This window comes from Nestor notabilis, unplaced genomic scaffold (assembly GCF_000696875.1).
Source record: "Nestor notabilis isolate BGI_N333 unplaced genomic scaffold, ASM69687v1 scaffold4878, whole genome shotgun sequence".
Taxonomy (NCBI): domain Eukaryota; kingdom Metazoa; phylum Chordata; class Aves; order Psittaciformes; family Psittacidae; genus Nestor; species Nestor notabilis.
The window spans coordinates 162377-180906 of record NW_009939510.1 but is presented as its reverse complement, the minus strand read 5'-3'; the positions used below and the strand labels follow the sequence as shown (position 1 = coordinate 180906).

Below are 18530 nucleotides of genomic sequence, written 5' to 3'. Positions count from 1 at the left end.
TTGACAGTTATAGGTTATAAACAAACCTTTGCTGATTTTTCCCTTTAATGAAGCTTCACTCTGTTCCTCCTACAAATGACACGACATAGGAATGTCAAAGCCATGCAAGCAGTTAGATCTAAGAATAAAGCATATGCCCTCCAACAAAACGAACTGTTGACTTTTGCATGCTTTCCACATAAATGATGTAAGCATGCTAGTGGCTTCCGAAATGAATCGCAGTATCCTGCTGATATCTCATAACGTTAAGATCTACAGTATATATTGAATAGATTATTTACAGTAAAAAAGAACAAGATATGGCAAATTAGAGAGTTTATATAAAGTAGATATCTTGTACCTCCAAGACAAAATGGGAGAATATACATAAAAATAATATGAATGTTAACTTAATTTCCTGTCAGGTTTTCTTTTTATCCTATAAACCAACCTTGGGAGAAAGAGGGATGTTTCCAGCAGCTGAAAATCTCATTTATATCCCAGCTGTGCAAGCAATTATTTAAGTTATACTTTTAAGAAATGTGACTCTACACAAAATGTGTTTGCTCAAATATTTGATTTATGCACACTGTTATGGTGCCCATCTTGGTTTTGACCCTAGGAAACAATGCCAAAAAGTTCGCCATGAATTCTGGAGTCTGCCCGTCCAGATCTCACTGAAGGATCTGGACTTTTGCTTCTGCTGCGTTTCTCCCTGTTGTTGCATTTCTGATTCCAGGTTTGATGAAATATCTGTTAATATTTAATCTTACCATTTTATAATCTCAGTGGGAAAAAAAAAGTTAGTGAAATACTAATTATCTTTTAACAAACAATACCTGTTTTTCTCCAATTCATGGCATCCTAAAAAAGGCCTTCTATTTGTTACAACAAAGAACAACAAGAAGCAACAATTATTTTGCTAATCCATCACTCTCAGTTTCTAGATGAAAAATGGAGGTTTTAGGTTGACAGATTCAATTACTTCACCATTTCCCCCCACAAGTAAAAGCAGCGCTAAGTCATGAACAATCATGTCAGAAACGAAGTTCAGTACCAAGCCAGTATTGTCAGAGCAAAGAACAAGTTTCCATAAGATTCATAGATTCCTCTCTGTATCATAACTCTATTTTATGGACAGAATGCTTTTTTGGAGATTACAGACACCTATAGTTGTTTGTTAATGAGAGGCAGACAGTCAGAGCCTCATATTGAGCACCTCCAATTCATTTAAGGCATCTCAACCAGGATATGCTGGGAAGCTGCACTGGTATAAAGGCTTTGCTAGGGGATGAGATTTGATGGAGTTTTCTATCAGTAACAGAACTTGTGTGGTCATGTGCACACTACATCGACATCAAACTAACACACCATCAGCAGCAGTTCCAAACTTCACTGTTCCAAAACTTCGGACACAGTGGATGAAGTGTAATAAGAGAGTAATGTTACTCCAGGAGTAACATTACTCCTTAGAGAGGACTGTCTGAACTTTGCGCATTTTGCATCATCAAGACCTATTCCGGTATGAAAATGCCTATAATGGAATAATACTAGTATAACTGAGTCACAACTATGAATTGTCCAATTTCAGATGCAAGGCCTGATGCTGTGCTAACATAGATTTATAGAAATTATAGTTTGTGACTATTCTATGGACAGGAGTGCAACTGCTGAGGTATAAGTCTTTGTGCAAGGGTAAGATTACTTCAAGAAGTCTGCAATTCCTTCAAGTGCAGCCATAGCAGAGGGAATTCAATGTTTTTTCAAGAAGCTGCCCATGGTTTTTGAGATCCTACCTATAATAATTCATTATTTTTAGCATTTATAGTCATGAATTTTCCTCTTTTGCATAGGCATTATCATCAACTTGCTTGCTGAGAAGTCCATGCAGGGATAGCTAAATTTGAAGTAATGCTGCCAGGCCACAACCTAATGGCACCTCCTCAGTCAGTGTTCATTTCTCCCTCTGCAGTAAAAATACAAAATCAATTTAAAACTCTCTTAATGTACCCAATGCCCCAACAGGTGAATACATTAATGAATATATGCGTGAACATACCAATATAAAGAAAAAAACATATAAAATCTCATGTACTCTCTGCATACAAACACATAAGCTAGAGATCTCTTCTACCAGCAGAATTTTCAGCTGTGTGTGAGTTGATCTAACTGCAGCTCATTCATATAAGTAAGTTTCATATCCAACAGACGCACAAGACCTGCCTCTTTGCCCCCTTCCCCTAGGGAAATTTCCTTTTTATTTTTCCTTCCTAATCAGGATTCCTCCCTGAAAGTTTTTTGCCATTATTCCAAGGTTTTTTGATGTAACACATACAGTTTGAAAGCACCAGTATTTTAGCACAGTTTTCTCTATGTAAGTGATTCTTTAATTAAATCAAGAACGTTTTACTGAAACTTATGTCTCTACGAGACCAAACCCTCCTCCCATGGAAGGCTGAGTGCCATCATTTTTTTCAAGGTATGAGTGGGAGATGACTGAAGTCTGACATGCCACATCACTGCTTTGAGCTCAAGACAGAGCAGATCACTTACATTTCAGACAATTCAACCAGTGCAGATAACCAAGATTAAAATACAGTGTAGACCTTGAAGTTAGTCTTAGTCTTGAAGTTAGAAGCAAGTTCATTGTTTTCCTTCTCAAAGAAAAGCATGTTTTCTGTGTGTTGGTTATATATATCCATACTACATATAACAGAGACTCAGTACAATAAATCACTCTGAAAAGGATGTGGCTGCACTAAAATGGATTTACACAGAAGGCAAATTCATTCTTTTGTGCTGGAAAACTACAGCTGTTCACTTCTAGGTTTTCTTGCTACAGTAATACATACTTTTAGTATCTACAAAAATGCATTCAAATACTGAAAAATCTTTCTCACAAAATAATTCTGGCATCTGACCAAGTTAGTTTTCCTCATGATTGCAAAGCATTTCCACTACTTGTTCCATATTAAACACAGAAATAGAGTCCATTAGGACTGCAGCATCACCTTAAATGTTTGGCTAGGTCACAGAAACAACCGTCTCATGTAATCTCAGCTGAAGCAGTTCATGCTAGAGATTAGATTGCTGTTGAGTGGTCTGAATTTTTTAGCCTGTTCTCAGTCTACTTGTTATTCAACATATTGAAACAATACTACATAAAGCAAATACTCCTAATCTGCTTTTCAGTCCTGGTAACACAAGTTTTCTAAATATCTCAGTCTGTCACTACCAGTTGCAAAGCATCCTTTCACAGAAGTGAGATCTGTCATTATAAAAAAAGCTGAAAGCTGATTTCGCACCTCTGCTTGTTAAGTATTTTCTAAAGCAAATAAAGCTCTTCACTTAAAAAATAATTAAAACTAACTCTTCATTAACAGTTCAAATTGCCTAGGTAAATTTGGTCACAGCTTTAATTTGCACACTGGCGCTGAATAGTTTTATCAAGCTTCTTTATTTCATGCTTGCAATGGATCACTTTCTGATTATTTATCTTCCACGCATATTTTCACTTGGCAAGCAATCATGAAAATACAATGGCAACACCCTTAAAAATCTTGATACCCAGTTGAAACTCCCTCCATTGACTGGTTGGCACTTTGCCACTTTAATGCATAAGAGGTTACAGACCTGGACTTTTGAAATTCTGTTTCTCTATTCACTCATATTTTACTCTTTTACTAACACTTACTACAACTAGACTTCCACCGTCACTAGAATCCTTTAGTTCTGTTACTGCAGCTCTTTCCAGAAGCACCTGCTTTTTGTTTTGGTGGTTTTGTGTTTTCTTTTTCTAAAGGATACAACTGAAAAGTGATGGATATTTCTGCTCTGATGGAGTCAGAAAAGATAATAGATCTGAAGCAAACTTAGAATTGGCAACTTTTGGATGGTGTGTACCTCAGTGATTTGGATAAGAAAGTCCATCTTAAGCGTCCATACAAAGTTCCTTCACCTGTTTTTCCACAACTGCACTTTTCAATACTAAATAATTTGTCATTTTCTGAAATTTCCAACTAGGCTCATTTATTAAAATCTTGAGAGAAAACCAAAGACATGATTTGGGAGCATATTTGTACAACTGAACACCTTTTGCTCCAACTAATTAGGGGCTCTAGGCTACCTGCTTATCTCACCAACCCAGATGCAACTCAGTAATATGCCTATATTCTGCTTAAGCCCCTTCTTCAGAGCATCATTTAGTAGTTTCATTGACAGGCTGTAACAAGTTCCCTAAAAAACCCATTCAGCGTAAATCCACTGGTTTACTCTGAGCCACAGGATTCCTACCAGGATGCTCTTTATCAAAACTCTTTAGAAGAAAAAAAAGCATTACTACACACTTTTCTAAAGTAGTCTGTCTTTACTGGGCATAATAACATCCTTACAGCCTCTTGCGCTTCTTCATGAACAGCTTTCACTTACAAGGGAAGCAGACTGACATGCTCTGACCTTTAAGGAGGCACCCCAGAAAGATAACAGGGACAAACACACCACAAACATCTAGCTTTTTCCATTGGCAAACACAATTCATTAGCATTGTTCCATACGCGTGAGTTTAAAAAAAATAAATAATTATTGATGACTAATTTCAACATAGTGACTTTTGGACTTCTGCTGTCTCACCCAGCCCCCTCTGGCACAGTTTCATTTCCTCAACAGAAATCATCACATTTTCAAATATGCAGGTGATTAAGTCAGAATTACTATGGCAGCTAATCAGCTCAACATTAATAGTTTGTTGGAATTTCACGTACTTATTAATTTTTGAACAATTTAACTGATTTAATGAAAAATAAACTTATAAATCAGTTGGATAAATGAGTTTGGGGGTAATGGGTGTCACTAATGTAATCTGCTTTACCTTCTTGCCAGCTGAGTTCCTTTTGCTGACAAGCAAAATCTAAACTCATCTGAAAGCATGACTGCCACAAAAATGGTCTGCACCAAAGCGACTTGCAGGCCCTGTCCCTCAGACAGATTTTTTCACTCTATTTCAAAATATTTTCTATCTTTTACTAAAAATAAAATATTTTAAAATAAACAGTACAAAGCGAGAGTTAACTCAGACAATCAACAGTTGTCTGAGTAGAATTCACTACTCCTAATTTAATCATGTTTCTCTTGCAATGAATACGCAGAAAAACTCTTATAGGTTTTTCAATATTCCTCCAGGAGAAAGAGGGCAGCAAAAAGCAGAATTCTAAACATTCAACAAAAGAAACAACAATTAAAAAAAAATATATTAAATATTCTTAGCTAATTCAAAACATTTTAAGGTAAACAGATGGTAAAATTTGCAAAGTTCTACGAAATACTGTGAGCACCAAAGCTCTATTTTGTGCCTTATTATCACTCTTTTAATTCTCACTCCTTGGGTATATATGCACTAAGTGTAGGAAACAAATGGGTGCTCGTGTGCAGCAGCCCCCTGTGTAGCTGGAAGGATTCAGATTTCATATTTTTATCTTTTCCCCACCACCAATTCTATACTTAGTAATATGATGGTTTGCAAAGAACTTGTATTTTTTCATGGAAATCTATTCTTTCCTTGTTTGCCTTTTGCTTTGAATTTTTTTCTTTCAGGACATCAACAACACTGGGCAGGGGGGAGGCTCAAACAAAAAAAGGAAAGAAAAACACTTTTGAAAAAAAGTTAAGTGTCTTTCAGGTATTTCCATCTTTTGGCATACCAAGGAAATCAGGGACAAAATCCTGCTGCTTTCCTGACATGGTGATATATCTTTGTTGGAAAACAAAGGGCTGGATTCACAGACAGACTAATCAAGTTGAGTGTTCTCCTACAGAACTTTCCAACTACATTTTGCACAACAGGATGCCAGCGAGCATGCTGAGCAGAGTGCTCTATAACAGGTTAGAAAGCACTACAGCCTATTAGGGTATACATTCATGTTGCTCTGGATAATCTACTACATTGCTTGTATGTAACTTGCATTGCTTCAAAAAAAAAGCTCTTCTAGGGAAAAGTTTTTGCCATAAGTGTATGCTTTGCCAGATCAGACAGGAGGGCCATTTATGGTTTGATGTATTAGGTTGAAAAAATTACCATGTTTTTCCAGTAAAAAAATATTCAAGGTTTATACTGAATATATTAAGGTGGAAAGCCACTGGTAAAGTAAGAAGCAGGTGGTAAATGAGGACAAGGAACAGTGTTAAAAAGAGAAACTGCAATATTTTTCTTTTAAGAAGGACATCAGTAACTACCACAAATTCTGTGTGAGCGGTTAACATGCATTTCACTGTTGACCCAGATGAGAAATAGATGTTTAAGTGTTGAAAACCAACATATGGTAAATTTTAGCAGTGCTGTTTGAGCAAGTATGACTAGTCATCTAACTGGCAAACTCTTCCAGAGGAGGAAACAAACAGCATTGAAAGTACAATTATTGATTACTGCGTGGCAGAAGACAATACAGAGAGGCCAGGGGTGGCACTCAGAACTGTCACCAGAGCCTGTGACCTACATGGCTGGAGTACCACGCACTCCCTGCTGCATGAGGACAGAAGAGGTCAGTCCCCCATGCTGTGTCAGAAATGTCAACACATAAATGTACTAACCATTTCGCATTTCACATTCTGCTGCTCAACTGTATCAGAGTCACCAGACACAATTTATCTGACTGCACATTTCAACAGATAGATAGAAAACATGAATTGACATGATATTTAGACCATGCATTTCAGGACACTGTGATGCAGTCGCTTTGCAGATTTCAGAGGTAGTTTGTTAGAATTTCAATGGAGAGAAACAGCATTTATTGACAAAGAAGCTTTATTATGAGATACATCTGACAGAGATGTATTTGTTAACATTTTCACATTAACAGTCTTCTTTACCTCTGTTAAAAGATACCCATTACTAAAAATGAAATTAAATACTATATTCCATTGAAAGCTTGACAATAAAAAAAGAAAAGGTATAACCATGTAATACTTTATGTGGCAACTTCACGAAAAGATCTCCTTCTGTCCAAGCAGAATTTAGTATTCACAAATCAAATGCATACATGATGTTTAGACAGGATTTCTACTAAAGATAAATGACAGGAATTATATGCAGAAAGCAGAGTAGAGTTTCTATTGCATATAAGAATAAACAAATTTATCATTTCCAAAGGAGAAATACTTTTTATGGAAATTTTGTAAGACAGTAGCCGCAATTTAGTCTTCCATAAAGGCAATCCCTTGAAAAGCAAATATACACTCCCAAAATGTATTGTCAACACAAAGGCAGATATACTATTGCTGTGAGTACTCACCTCATAACTGGCGGTTGCTTCTCTATCAAGGACTCGGGTCACGGAGATATCCCCAGTGATCTCATTGATTTTAAAAATTCCTTTTGGGTCTTGATCTACTCCCTTACCAGAGAGCCGAAACCTTACTCCCTCTCCCGCTAAACTACTGATGACCTGCATGGCAGAAAACAAGAAGATACATGTCATATTATAAAAACTTCTATAATCATTCTAAAACCATGTAAGCCATTTTGATCTTTTATCTAATGTGAAGGTATATTCCCTGCCAATAATAGTATAAAATATGGTTCATGGTAATAAATAACTATAAAATATAGCTCATAGTAATACAAACACATAACTATAAATGGTTTCGATCATACAGAAAACACTGCAATTCTTGTGCTAAACCCTGGAAAAGCTACTCATGTCCTTAGCCAATTCCTATCTTATGTTCACTGTCTTCTATTTCACTACTTAAAGATTCTATTATTCCATTGCTAATGCATTCACTCTGTGTTTAGAATTTGGCATTTTATTTAATTCTATTTCTTTTTTTTTTTCAATTAAATTGATAAAACAGTTACAAACTGACTAATATGTATGTGTCTATATGTGTAGGCAGAAAGAGACCATATTCCACTTGCATAAAGCATACTTATTTCACAACAACCCTTGCATACCAGAGAGCTATCACACATTATTTTCCAATTAGTCAGTCCTTTCTATTAGCCATTGTAAAGTCATTACAAAATAGGCTATTTTTTTGTTGGGTTTTCCCCCTCATGTACCCTTTTACTCTCTTCCTTTCCCAGGATTCTAAACGAAGCAAAAAAAAAAAAAACAAACTCCTCATGAAAATATCTGGGTATCCTGCCCAGAACTCTGCTTAGTAATGTAGTTGGAATTCCTCCTCTTTCCAAATTTATATGTATATATACACACACGTGTGTATGGAAACTCCTTGTTACTATCACTAACTTATTTCCCCATAAGAAAAAAATCCCTAAAAAGCCAATTTCAAGGCTGTCTTACATTAGTGACAGTACATATGTAAACTTGCAGAGTTACACAATGTTTGTTATAAGCTACATGCTTTGCAAATTTCTATTTGTACACCACAATCTAGAAGGATTATAAATTAATCTTGCCCTTTAAGGCTGACAATCTTGCCAAGCCATTCTTTCCCTCTGCTGTTTCATGTTCTTTTGTTTCTAGCAATTTGATATCATTAATATTTCCACAGAAACATTAAGTCAAATATTTATATGCTGGTCTGAATTACAGCTCAGGTAGAGGAAGAGAAAAACTGGCCTTAGAAACCTGGGCCTGCTCCCATTTTTAGATAATACATGTGCAGGGTGTTTAATAATGTCCCTGAGGAACTACATGTTTCTTGCCCTATTGCAGTGGGTTCAGCAATGCTGGTTCGCAGATTACTGGGCAGAGAGGTTTTGACTAAAATCCATAATCATTATTCCTTTATTTTAATTGAGAAAAAATTGCCACAAGTTATGAAGTAGCAAATCAGCATTTTCAGAGATAATGTTTAAATTGTCAAACCCTTTGGGAAAGAGAGAAATTCCAAAGTAAAAACCTCTTCCACTTTTTTTTTCTTCCTCCTTCCAAGTCAGAAACACTAATGGATGAAGTTTTCTCCTCATGTATTTTTTAATATATCATGCCAAAACACCAGGCAGACAACACTTCAGGTGAACAAAAGGCAAGGTAACTCTGTAACTCCGGGTTTGTGATGAAAATGAAACTTAATAATTCCTACTAGAAAGTTACCTTCTGCTCAGTTCATTTTTTTGACCAATCTCTGGTATTTTTTACACCAAATCTAAAAAATCATGTTTTTCTTAACATAAAGCTAGACTTCTTATTTTGTAATGTCACAACCTATGCCCATTTTTGCAGCAAGAAGATGAATTGATCATCTTCTGCCCTCATTTCTGAGACTTTTCACAAGTGTACCTTTCCATCCAGTGTAAGAACAGTGGTTTGAAAGGCCTGAAGTCAGCCACAGGCCAGCACAAAAATCTAATTCAGAAATGTCTATGCAACAGTCATTTCCACCAAAGCCATCAAATATTACCTGTTTGTGGCAAATTTAGGATGCTGTATAGGTGCAATGCCCCAGTTGTAACAAGACACTGAAGGAAAGGAAAACACATAATGGGCTTTGCAAGGGAATTTATAAGAAAAATTCCAGCTAATCACATACAGACCTTTCTCTACACTAGATAGGAAGACAGGAGTGTAATAAAAACAACAACAGTAATAAGGGTCCCTGTGAAATTGACTGAAGGGAAAGTTTCTTCTCAATAACAAATCTGGCAAAGATCTTAACCCTGAGTTTGATGGCAAGCCATCTCAAGAGATTTGTACTCCATGGAGCTACAACAAATCCCAAGTCTCATATGTCATCCCCATTTCAGCTGTACACCGCTTTTCAGCACATACTGTATAGGACCAACATAGTTACCAGACAGCAGAGGTTTTTTCTAGTTGACTGGATGTGTCCTTACAGCTTGTTTAAAACTGCAGGAAACTGTCATATTCGTGGTGCAAGCACTTGCAGACCCTGCTCTCCCATCTATTTGCCTCTCTTTGCATGTAGTTATTGCACAGCGAGTTGTGCTTGACATAGTAAACAGAAGCTCAGGTTAGAGATGCTCCATGTACCACGGTATCATCTGTTCACGAGCAGTGGTGATTGCACAGAAGTAATTTTCAGAAAAGATTCTTTAAAGTTCTTAATTAGCCACAAGGGGGAGCTACAAACTCCCAGGAACGAGAGGAAGACGTTAACATCTCCCAATTAAGATGCTTATATAGTGGCTGCATAGTTCAAAGAAAGTGCATTTCCCAGTTCACACTAAGATCAGTACAATGAAAAGTTTAATAAAAATCAGGCTTAATTTGCCATATGGTTTGGTGCTTCAACAAGAACAAGGAAAAAAGGAGGATTGTCTGATATCTCCTCTGGCAAGACTGCTATTCTGAACACTGCCATAAACACAGCTCTATGCATATGAAAATTTCCTAGCTTGCAATGTGTTTACACAATGATACTTCCCCAGTTTACTGGCTGAGAAAAAAGAAAGCCAGATTATTTCTGATGGAATGTTTGCTTTTGCATGTCATTCTCTTACATTTCTAAAATACGTTAAGGACTTTCCACAGTTATTACTACCTGAAGCCTGGACAAAAACACTTGTTTCCAGAAATTATTCTCAGCTTTAGGAATTTCATTGCAGGTTCTAACACTGAAATGTCTGCACTGTATGACAGTGGCTGGGTGTTGCATATAAAGACTCTTCATTCTTAGAACTTGGTCTAGTAGCACAGATCCAAGCAGCCACCTACTGAGAATACAGATAAGGCAGGCATACTTTATGTAGCCTCCTACTGCATACTTATTTATTTTTTCCCTTGTACTGATCTCACAGTTCAGAAGGGCTCTTGGCTTTGCATGGGCAGATGGCACAGGCAAGGTAGAAGTTAGCTGGCCATTACACAATAATATAGACTCTTGAAGGCTGTTTCCTCATCCAGGATCCAAAGGACAGTATGAAATGGAGACATAGACATTACTCACTTCCCCATACTTCATAACACTTTCCAATGTCAAGGGCACATTGGAGAATAAGTGTATTGAAAACTGAAGTGATCCATGCTAGCCTTGTCAGGGCCACATATATAGAACCCAAGACAAACCAGGGTTTTTTTGTTGTTTCTTGGGGATTGATTTTCCTCAAAAAAAGGCAGTGACTCTATGCTTCTGCTGAACTAAAAGACACTTTCAAGACAACAGTGTTACTTAGTTTTTTTGCTGAACCATGGCCAAAACATATTTACCATGCACTGTTTTTCAGCTGACATTAGGTATCCCTTCCAGTTAAACTCATTTCAGCAATGTGATCCCCGTTACAGGTTTATCACAAAAGTAAATCAGAGTGTTCTCAAGAGAAGAAGAGAAATACAAGAATCCACAATATCACCAGAGAGAGACTTCACCTTTTTGCAACCCCAGCAAAACCAATCTTAACCACACCATCCCTGCTTAACAGTTTCATTCTTTAAGAAGTATTTGCCACGACCATTTCCATAATTTCTTAGTCTTTGACACCACTGAAATTAGAGATACGTTATAATAATTTCACTTTTTAATTAGAAAAGTAATCTCATTCTCAGACAGGAATATTTGGTTCAGATCCCACTACTCTTCATTCCAGAGCATTACACTCCTGCTGTCCTGTGGTCTTTTTAGGGGGTGGTTTTGGTGTTTACCCCTCTCCATACCTCCTAGGAAGCAAATTCATCTATGGAATAATAAGAGGTGAACTATTTTTTCCTTTAATCACGCTATTACACAGGAGCAAACCAACACTTTAGGCCCATGAGGTCTCATATAAGTATTTAAACGGACACTTCCTGTCCTTGCTGTTCTGAAGATCACTCTTTGAAGTCAGACTCCTTCTGCTCTGTACTGACTCAAATGATCTTTCAACCAAAACAAATGCAAAATATTCCCATCATTATTCAAAAACACTAACCAACAGAAGCTACTTCAATACTATAAACCAAACATAAAAAACTGTGATCAGAAGGGAATATATATAATTTGTTGAGTTTAATAATTTATTAAATCTATTGGTTCTCCATACCTCTATCTGCACTTTTTACAAGTGCACCTTTCCATCCAATATGAGAACAGTGGTTTGAAAGGCCTGAAGTCAGCCTCAGGCTAGCACAAAAATTGAGTTAGAGACAAATCTGACTCTGGTTGACAATCTTAAATGAAGAACAACTCAAAAGATGCCACTAAAAAATACTGGAAGAACTAGTTAAGTGTGGGAACCAAATTCTGCTCTTTGTTAGAGGAGGACATGGTGGCCAAATTTGACCTTTGCTTTCTTTCTGACTAGGACTTTCTTCAGAATTCATTCACTATGTGGGTGACAGCCAAGAACATCCAGGTGATTTATTGACATAGCTAACAGTAACAGAAATTATAAAGCTCCTCTAAGTGACTATGTCTTCTGGTCATGATAATTAGGGATAAAACCAAACACATTACATACGACAATATATATTTTATGCAACACTGTACCCCTGTCCATGGCAGGCGGTAGGAACTAGATGATCCCTAAGGTTCCTTCTAACCCAAACAACTCTATAATTCTATGGCTTTTCACAAACCTAGTAAGCCTTGCTATTAGCTTCATTATATTATCAACCAACACACATCTGGACAAATGCCCATTCAGTATGTTTTTCAAAACACAAGCTGAGTTAATGGAGACAAGTGTGAATAATAATTGCAAAATTCAGTTAGATAACAGCACTTCAGTAGTTAAAGATGCTTATACAATACGATCATGTAGGCAACATCACAGTCCAAAATTTCAAAATATTTCCAGATCAGTTTTGAATCTCCAGTGTATGTGTGAGGCAAGATTTTCAAAGCTGTCTAAACCTCCCAGACCATGCGCTGTCAATGCAAAGCTTAAACCAGGGAGTCAATCAATCACTCAGATTCTATTTTCACTTGCACTGGAACAGCACTCCAGAAAGCACAAACCCAGAGTGAAAAGGGATATGTGACTAGCAACAGGAATACACAACCCCAACCCAACCCAACCTCCTGTGAGGGAAAGGAACACAAAGTCAAGGTGAAGAGCTTGGTTTCTGAGGGAACCAAAGCTGAGGAAAACCATGTTTAGTACAGCAGATATTGCTTCTGTGTCATCAATTAGGAATATGTCGCTTGATTCTGTTAATATACAGCATCATATATGCTTGTGTGTTACGTATTTCCCAGACAAAGAAAAAAGTATATAGACAAGAGACTTGATTTAACTCAGCACAGAAAGCCATAATTCAGTTATTTTAAATCTATTTTCCATGTCAGATCCGGAAGACTCAGTTTTAACTTGGCATAACATGTGATTAGAAAGTGTCTGAAATTTGCACTTTAACATACACATTAAAAGATCAGTGGCCACTGGGCAAAACTATGATTACAAGATTAGCTATTACTTCTCATTTCAGAATTCTTATCACAGAAAAAAAGTTCCTCAAACTGAAACACATGCATTATTACAATAGTGTATCTGTAAACTGAGGTCTTCTTAATAGCAGTAGAAAATCTTTTGAGTACTGGGTGTACTATTACCTTAAATGTGGAAACTTTTATACTAATTCTTAGAGATGTAATATGGAAATAAAAAAACCAACCAACTATCCAAATAAACAAAACCAAAAGAAAAAACAATCCACAAAACCTCACAGGAGTTGAAATTAAAAGAATCATGAAAATGAAAAATTGCACGCCAATATATTCCACAGGAGTTTTTTACCATCTTAATTATCAGCTTTGTCACAGAAAACATTTTAGGAAGTGTCGAATTTAGGAACAATGTTATGAAAATTAAAAGCACATAGTTTTAGCTTATTTTTGATGTATGTTTACAAGACTAATTGGGGGCTGCAAATATTACAAATGATCCTTGCCTGAAGCAATCCAGACAAAACTGCATGAATACACTTATCAGGTATCATATTCGGAACTTGTATGTGCATAAAGGAAATAGAACTCACATTGCTTGAAACATGGTATATTTAAGATTTTTGTTGGATAGGGGCTCTGCTTCCCATAGAAGTTACTATACCAACTATTATTTTGTTACACTAGTGCAAATACATTGTTGTAGGAACTACAATAAAAACAACTCTAAATCTGAAATTTTTTAAGGTTAGTAAATTCCATAGACATATTTCAACAAAATATCTTAATATATGAAAATAACACAAAGTATTAAAAACTGGTCAAGTTGGTTCACCACCAGTGCTCATTTTTTGAGGTGTTTTTAGAATAATCGACACAGATAGGATATTTGATAGTCAACCAAAAATATGATCTCAGCATAAAGGTTTTTTATCATAATTGTCCATGAACATTTACAAAATTCAGATCAGTCTCGCAGTAGGATGTACAGATGTCTAACTGCACCAAAATGCATTTATGCATGTGAAAGCCTTGTGCACCAGCAGATCCCTTCAGTCTGAGGTTTATTATCATAGCTGGACACAGCTGCAACAATACCCCTTCAAGAATCAGTTGCAGCACTGGGCCTGCAGACTTCATCTACAATTGCACAAAATTTGAGGATTTAACCAACATAAATCACTAACAGTGAGCATTTGCTCATAGAGCAAGGTGATTCAATGAATACATCAAGATGTGGATTATCTTTTGTAGCAGGTAATCCTTCAGTTTCCTTACACTCCTAATTTATAAAGAGGAAGAAGATTCATTACGAATAATTTTCACTTCCTCTTTTCCTAAGTAGTAGTAGATTTCACATACATATCTGCAAACTCCAGACTCAGAACACAACAGTATCTTCCTACTGACAGCACAGAATTTATAAACACAGTTCTTCATAATCTGAAAGTGCCCTACAAGTATTACTCATCACAGAAGGGCTGGATATTTCACTAGCTGATTCGGCCATTCAGTAGCTATTTATCACCATACCTTAACTGCTGTCTAAGTTATTAACTGGCAACAAACCCTGTTAGCTGAAGGAATTTGAGGACCACTGTCTTTTGAATGATAGCCAGACAGAGTACAGAGTAGCTCAAAAGCTATGGTTAGCTGTTAGGAAAAATCTGACTGTGATTGACAGTATTAAATGAACAACAAAGATGTCTTGAAAAAAAAAAAAAAAAGGAAATAATAGATTTCAGACTTATCACTGATCTGAAAAGGCAGAGGTGCAGATACAGTACAACATTTAATGGTTTCTAATTGCAGAAATTAGCGACACAGGACAGTATACATAATGTGTAAACACCACACATGTACCTAAATCTACACATGGCAGGAGAAAAAGATAACAGATCAAATTTATAGTACCTTTTTCCAGGTATTTCACAGTACTATCTATTCTGAATAAGGTCAAAGTCTTGATGTATTACTCAAGGCCAGTTTTGTGGCATCTCAGACAGAAAAAAGCACCCTGATCTAACACCAGGCTGGAAGCAGCATCTCAGCTGCACTGTGTCCAGTCTAAAATAATCTGCTGCTAAGGTCCAGAGAAGTTTGCCCTGGGTTATCTGGAGAATGTAAAAATCCCCGGTTGTTTCCTTTCCCTGCAGCTACAATTACTGCCCATGGGACTTGGCTACAAATGTTATCTTTAGATCCATGCATGCAGCAAAGGAAGAAATCAAGATCAGGATTAAGAGGGAACTTCCAGCCAGGTAGAGTAATGGGAATTGCAAAATAAGACATGGAAGTTGCAGAACCAAACTGAAGAACTGAATAGGAGTAGTAAAGTGAGAAAAACTGAGCTGATGAAAATGATTCATCTAAAACCACTCTTGAAAATTAAGATTCAGTTTCATTTGAAGAATTTGCCAACCTGTCAAGTCTTGACTTTTGAAAATATTTTGCATATTGCACCTAGAGCAATAAGTACACTATCATTTTTTAATTGAAGATATTAAAAAAGAAATAACATGAAGAAGGGCATTCTTCTTTTTTTTTTTTTAAATTCTGTCCCATTACATGAAGTCAATATAATACTTCTGGATACTCTAAGAACCTTCTTAGCACCCAATTCCCATTTGTAGCAAGTAACCCACAGATCTAATTATAGATTTTCCTCAGCCACTAGTTCCCTAGGAAACAAACCCATGGCTCATGTCTTGTGCACGGAAGGTCAAAGAAGGAAGATAAATATTTTTCTGTGTATAAAAACTTATCTAGAGGTCACAGGTCTGCATCTCAGCAGATGTTGGCGCTTCTATCAAGGACAGATGGCGGCTATATTTGATGGCTATCTCAGATATTTAAAACTTTTAAACACTTTAATCTGATGAAGCACTTCATACTTCTATTAGCAACAATGATTGTGCTTTATGATGTAAATAAAGGATTTTAATTTTTGTTCTTTAAAATAATTTCCATTTGTAATGATGCATCCACCTAACTTTTCACCTTAAATGGTTAACCATCAGAGGTCAATTCAAAACAGCTGTAAATAGCTAGAAACGATAGGCAGCTATTTAACTCAAAGTCGTGAATGATAAATATAATTTGTGGTTTCTGATACTGGCCCTTAAAGTTAGCAATGTCACCACAAACCAGATCAGTAATTTTACCTACAAAAAGAATTTAACCTGCAAAAGCCTTAGGGAAAAAAGGTATAATTATTGTTACTCTACTTCTGATTTTATTCTAATTCATTGCTGAAAAAATAGACAAAATATAATTTATTGGAAACTCAGATACATGTGAATACATAATTTGAACAGGGGTGAACTAGAATGAATTCAAGGGTGGCAGAGGGAAGCTTTGTCAAGAGTTGTCGTCCTCATTTATAATACAAAATCACTATTCAACTCTATCCTGACCCATCTACAATGACAGCTTAAAAGGTATGCAATTAGGCAGCAATCCTGCTCCACTTACTATAATATTCAGCCTGACTTAACATCAAATAAGGATTTAAGCTAAGTCAGAGTGTCTCTTGGAAGCACTTGTCAGCACATCTCAAGTAGCGTGTAGCAACTCATAACAGCTGACCCCCAAGCCCTATCCCAAGTCTTGTTCCATTTGTCTCCATGGAAAGGCAACCATCCAGATCCAAGTCCACAAGTAATTACAAAAACCTGAGCTGCTTTGCTCCCTAGATGGGTACGTAAATGGATGCAAAAATACCTGATTCTCAGACATGCTTTTGGCTCCCTACTTTGTTCTGTTAAATTCACATTCTTTTCCCATGTGCCTTTAAAATACCTCCACACTTCCTCTTGTATCTTCTACAGGTGCTACCTATTGCGCTACATTGCCTTTGTTTCTGTAGCTCTAATGGATTGAATTCTCATCAGCTAGAGGTGAAAAATCCACATACTTGGTGAAATTGCTACAATTAGAGAGCATTTCAAATCTCATAGTGACTCCTAGTCTCAAATTAGTATTCCTTTGTTGAATGAGGGGTTACCCAGTTTATTGCACAGGGTGACACAGAGATGATCGCCCAGCCAGAGAATACTTACTAATTGAAAGTGATTTTGTTCACAATTCCGTAAGTGACTTCCTCTCCCTTAACAAAGCTTCAGATTCCAAATATATCCAGATTTAGAGTTCTGAAATAATTTGTTTTTTTCAGTGATAGTGTCACCAACAAAGCATGGTGAAACATGCCTTCAGTCTTCTTCTATGATCTTTTCAATAAATAGTCTGCTCTTTTTCTTTTCCTACATTTTCCCCAAAGATAAAGACTCAAAATCCACAGTTAATTTCACAAATATTATCACCTTAAGTTAAAAAGTTGCTGTAAACTTGGATTTATTTTCCCACTTAAAAAGGTCAGTTTTTAACCTCCTGAATGCTTAACTCTGGCTAGAATTAAAAATGTAATCAAAGTAAAGGTTCCAATGTGCAAACATCTTGATAGAGTTGCAATTAGTGACAAAGTTACCTCAGTCTCCTAAGAAGTTTTTGGATTATTATACAATTGCAATAATCTTATACGTATATCACTTCATGGAACCACGCTGGGGAATTATGGAATCAATCAAGATAAAATTAGCTGAAAAGAATACACAGCTTCCAAACTAGTCATTGCCAAAGTGCAGAACTTAGAACCTGGATTTAAATTTCTAAAAGCTGGAGTAGTGGAACAAATAAGCTTATAATACATATGGTACTCTGTTGCCTAGCATGTCAGTTATTGTCTTCCAGGTACATTATTACTGTCTTCAGGAAGTCAGAATTAAAAGCTATCTAAATCCAATATCCACTCATTGTGCTAAAAAGCTGTATTCTTAAATTTTCAATTAACAGCAATATCTGAAACAGCCTTCCAAGATCTGTATTTAACAAACTTGGACTAAGAGGAAATCTTAAATTTAATAGAAGAAGTACTTTTTTTTTCTTTTTAAGGGACATTAAGAAAGAGAAAAAGAAACAGCCATATATTGTAAAAAGCTGCCTAATAGGAAGCCAAGAAAGGCAACAGTAGCCTGCGAATGAGCTATCCAGAAAACCTCAGTGAATCTAAGTAACCTGTCATAGCTTTATGTTAGTACAAAACCCATTCATCCTAACATTTAAAAAAGCTGTACATAACTGAAAACCACAAATGAAGGATCTACTGGACTGATTTTTGCTTGGTTTGGATAAAGCAAATAATCAGTTCATAAACCAGAACCATTAGCCAAATAGGTAGTAAAATTGAAGGATTTAAAATTGAAGGAATCTCTGAG

At 36.3% G+C, this 18530-nt stretch overlaps 1 protein-coding gene across 1 annotated transcript in view; it reads right to left on the bottom strand.

Annotated features, from left to right (window-relative positions):
• Nucleotides 1–7262: 7262 nt before the first annotated feature.
• LOC104409885 (cadherin-13-like) overlaps nucleotides 7263–18530 on the bottom strand; it is a gene marked incomplete at both ends in the record, with an annotated part of 134797 nt that continues 123529 nt past the window's right edge. The window contains one exon of the mRNA XM_010019892.1: nucleotides 7263–7415. Within this exon, the coding sequence (XP_010018194.1) occupies nucleotides 7263–7415 (153 nt within the window). The remainder of the gene's footprint in view (nucleotides 7416–18530) is intronic.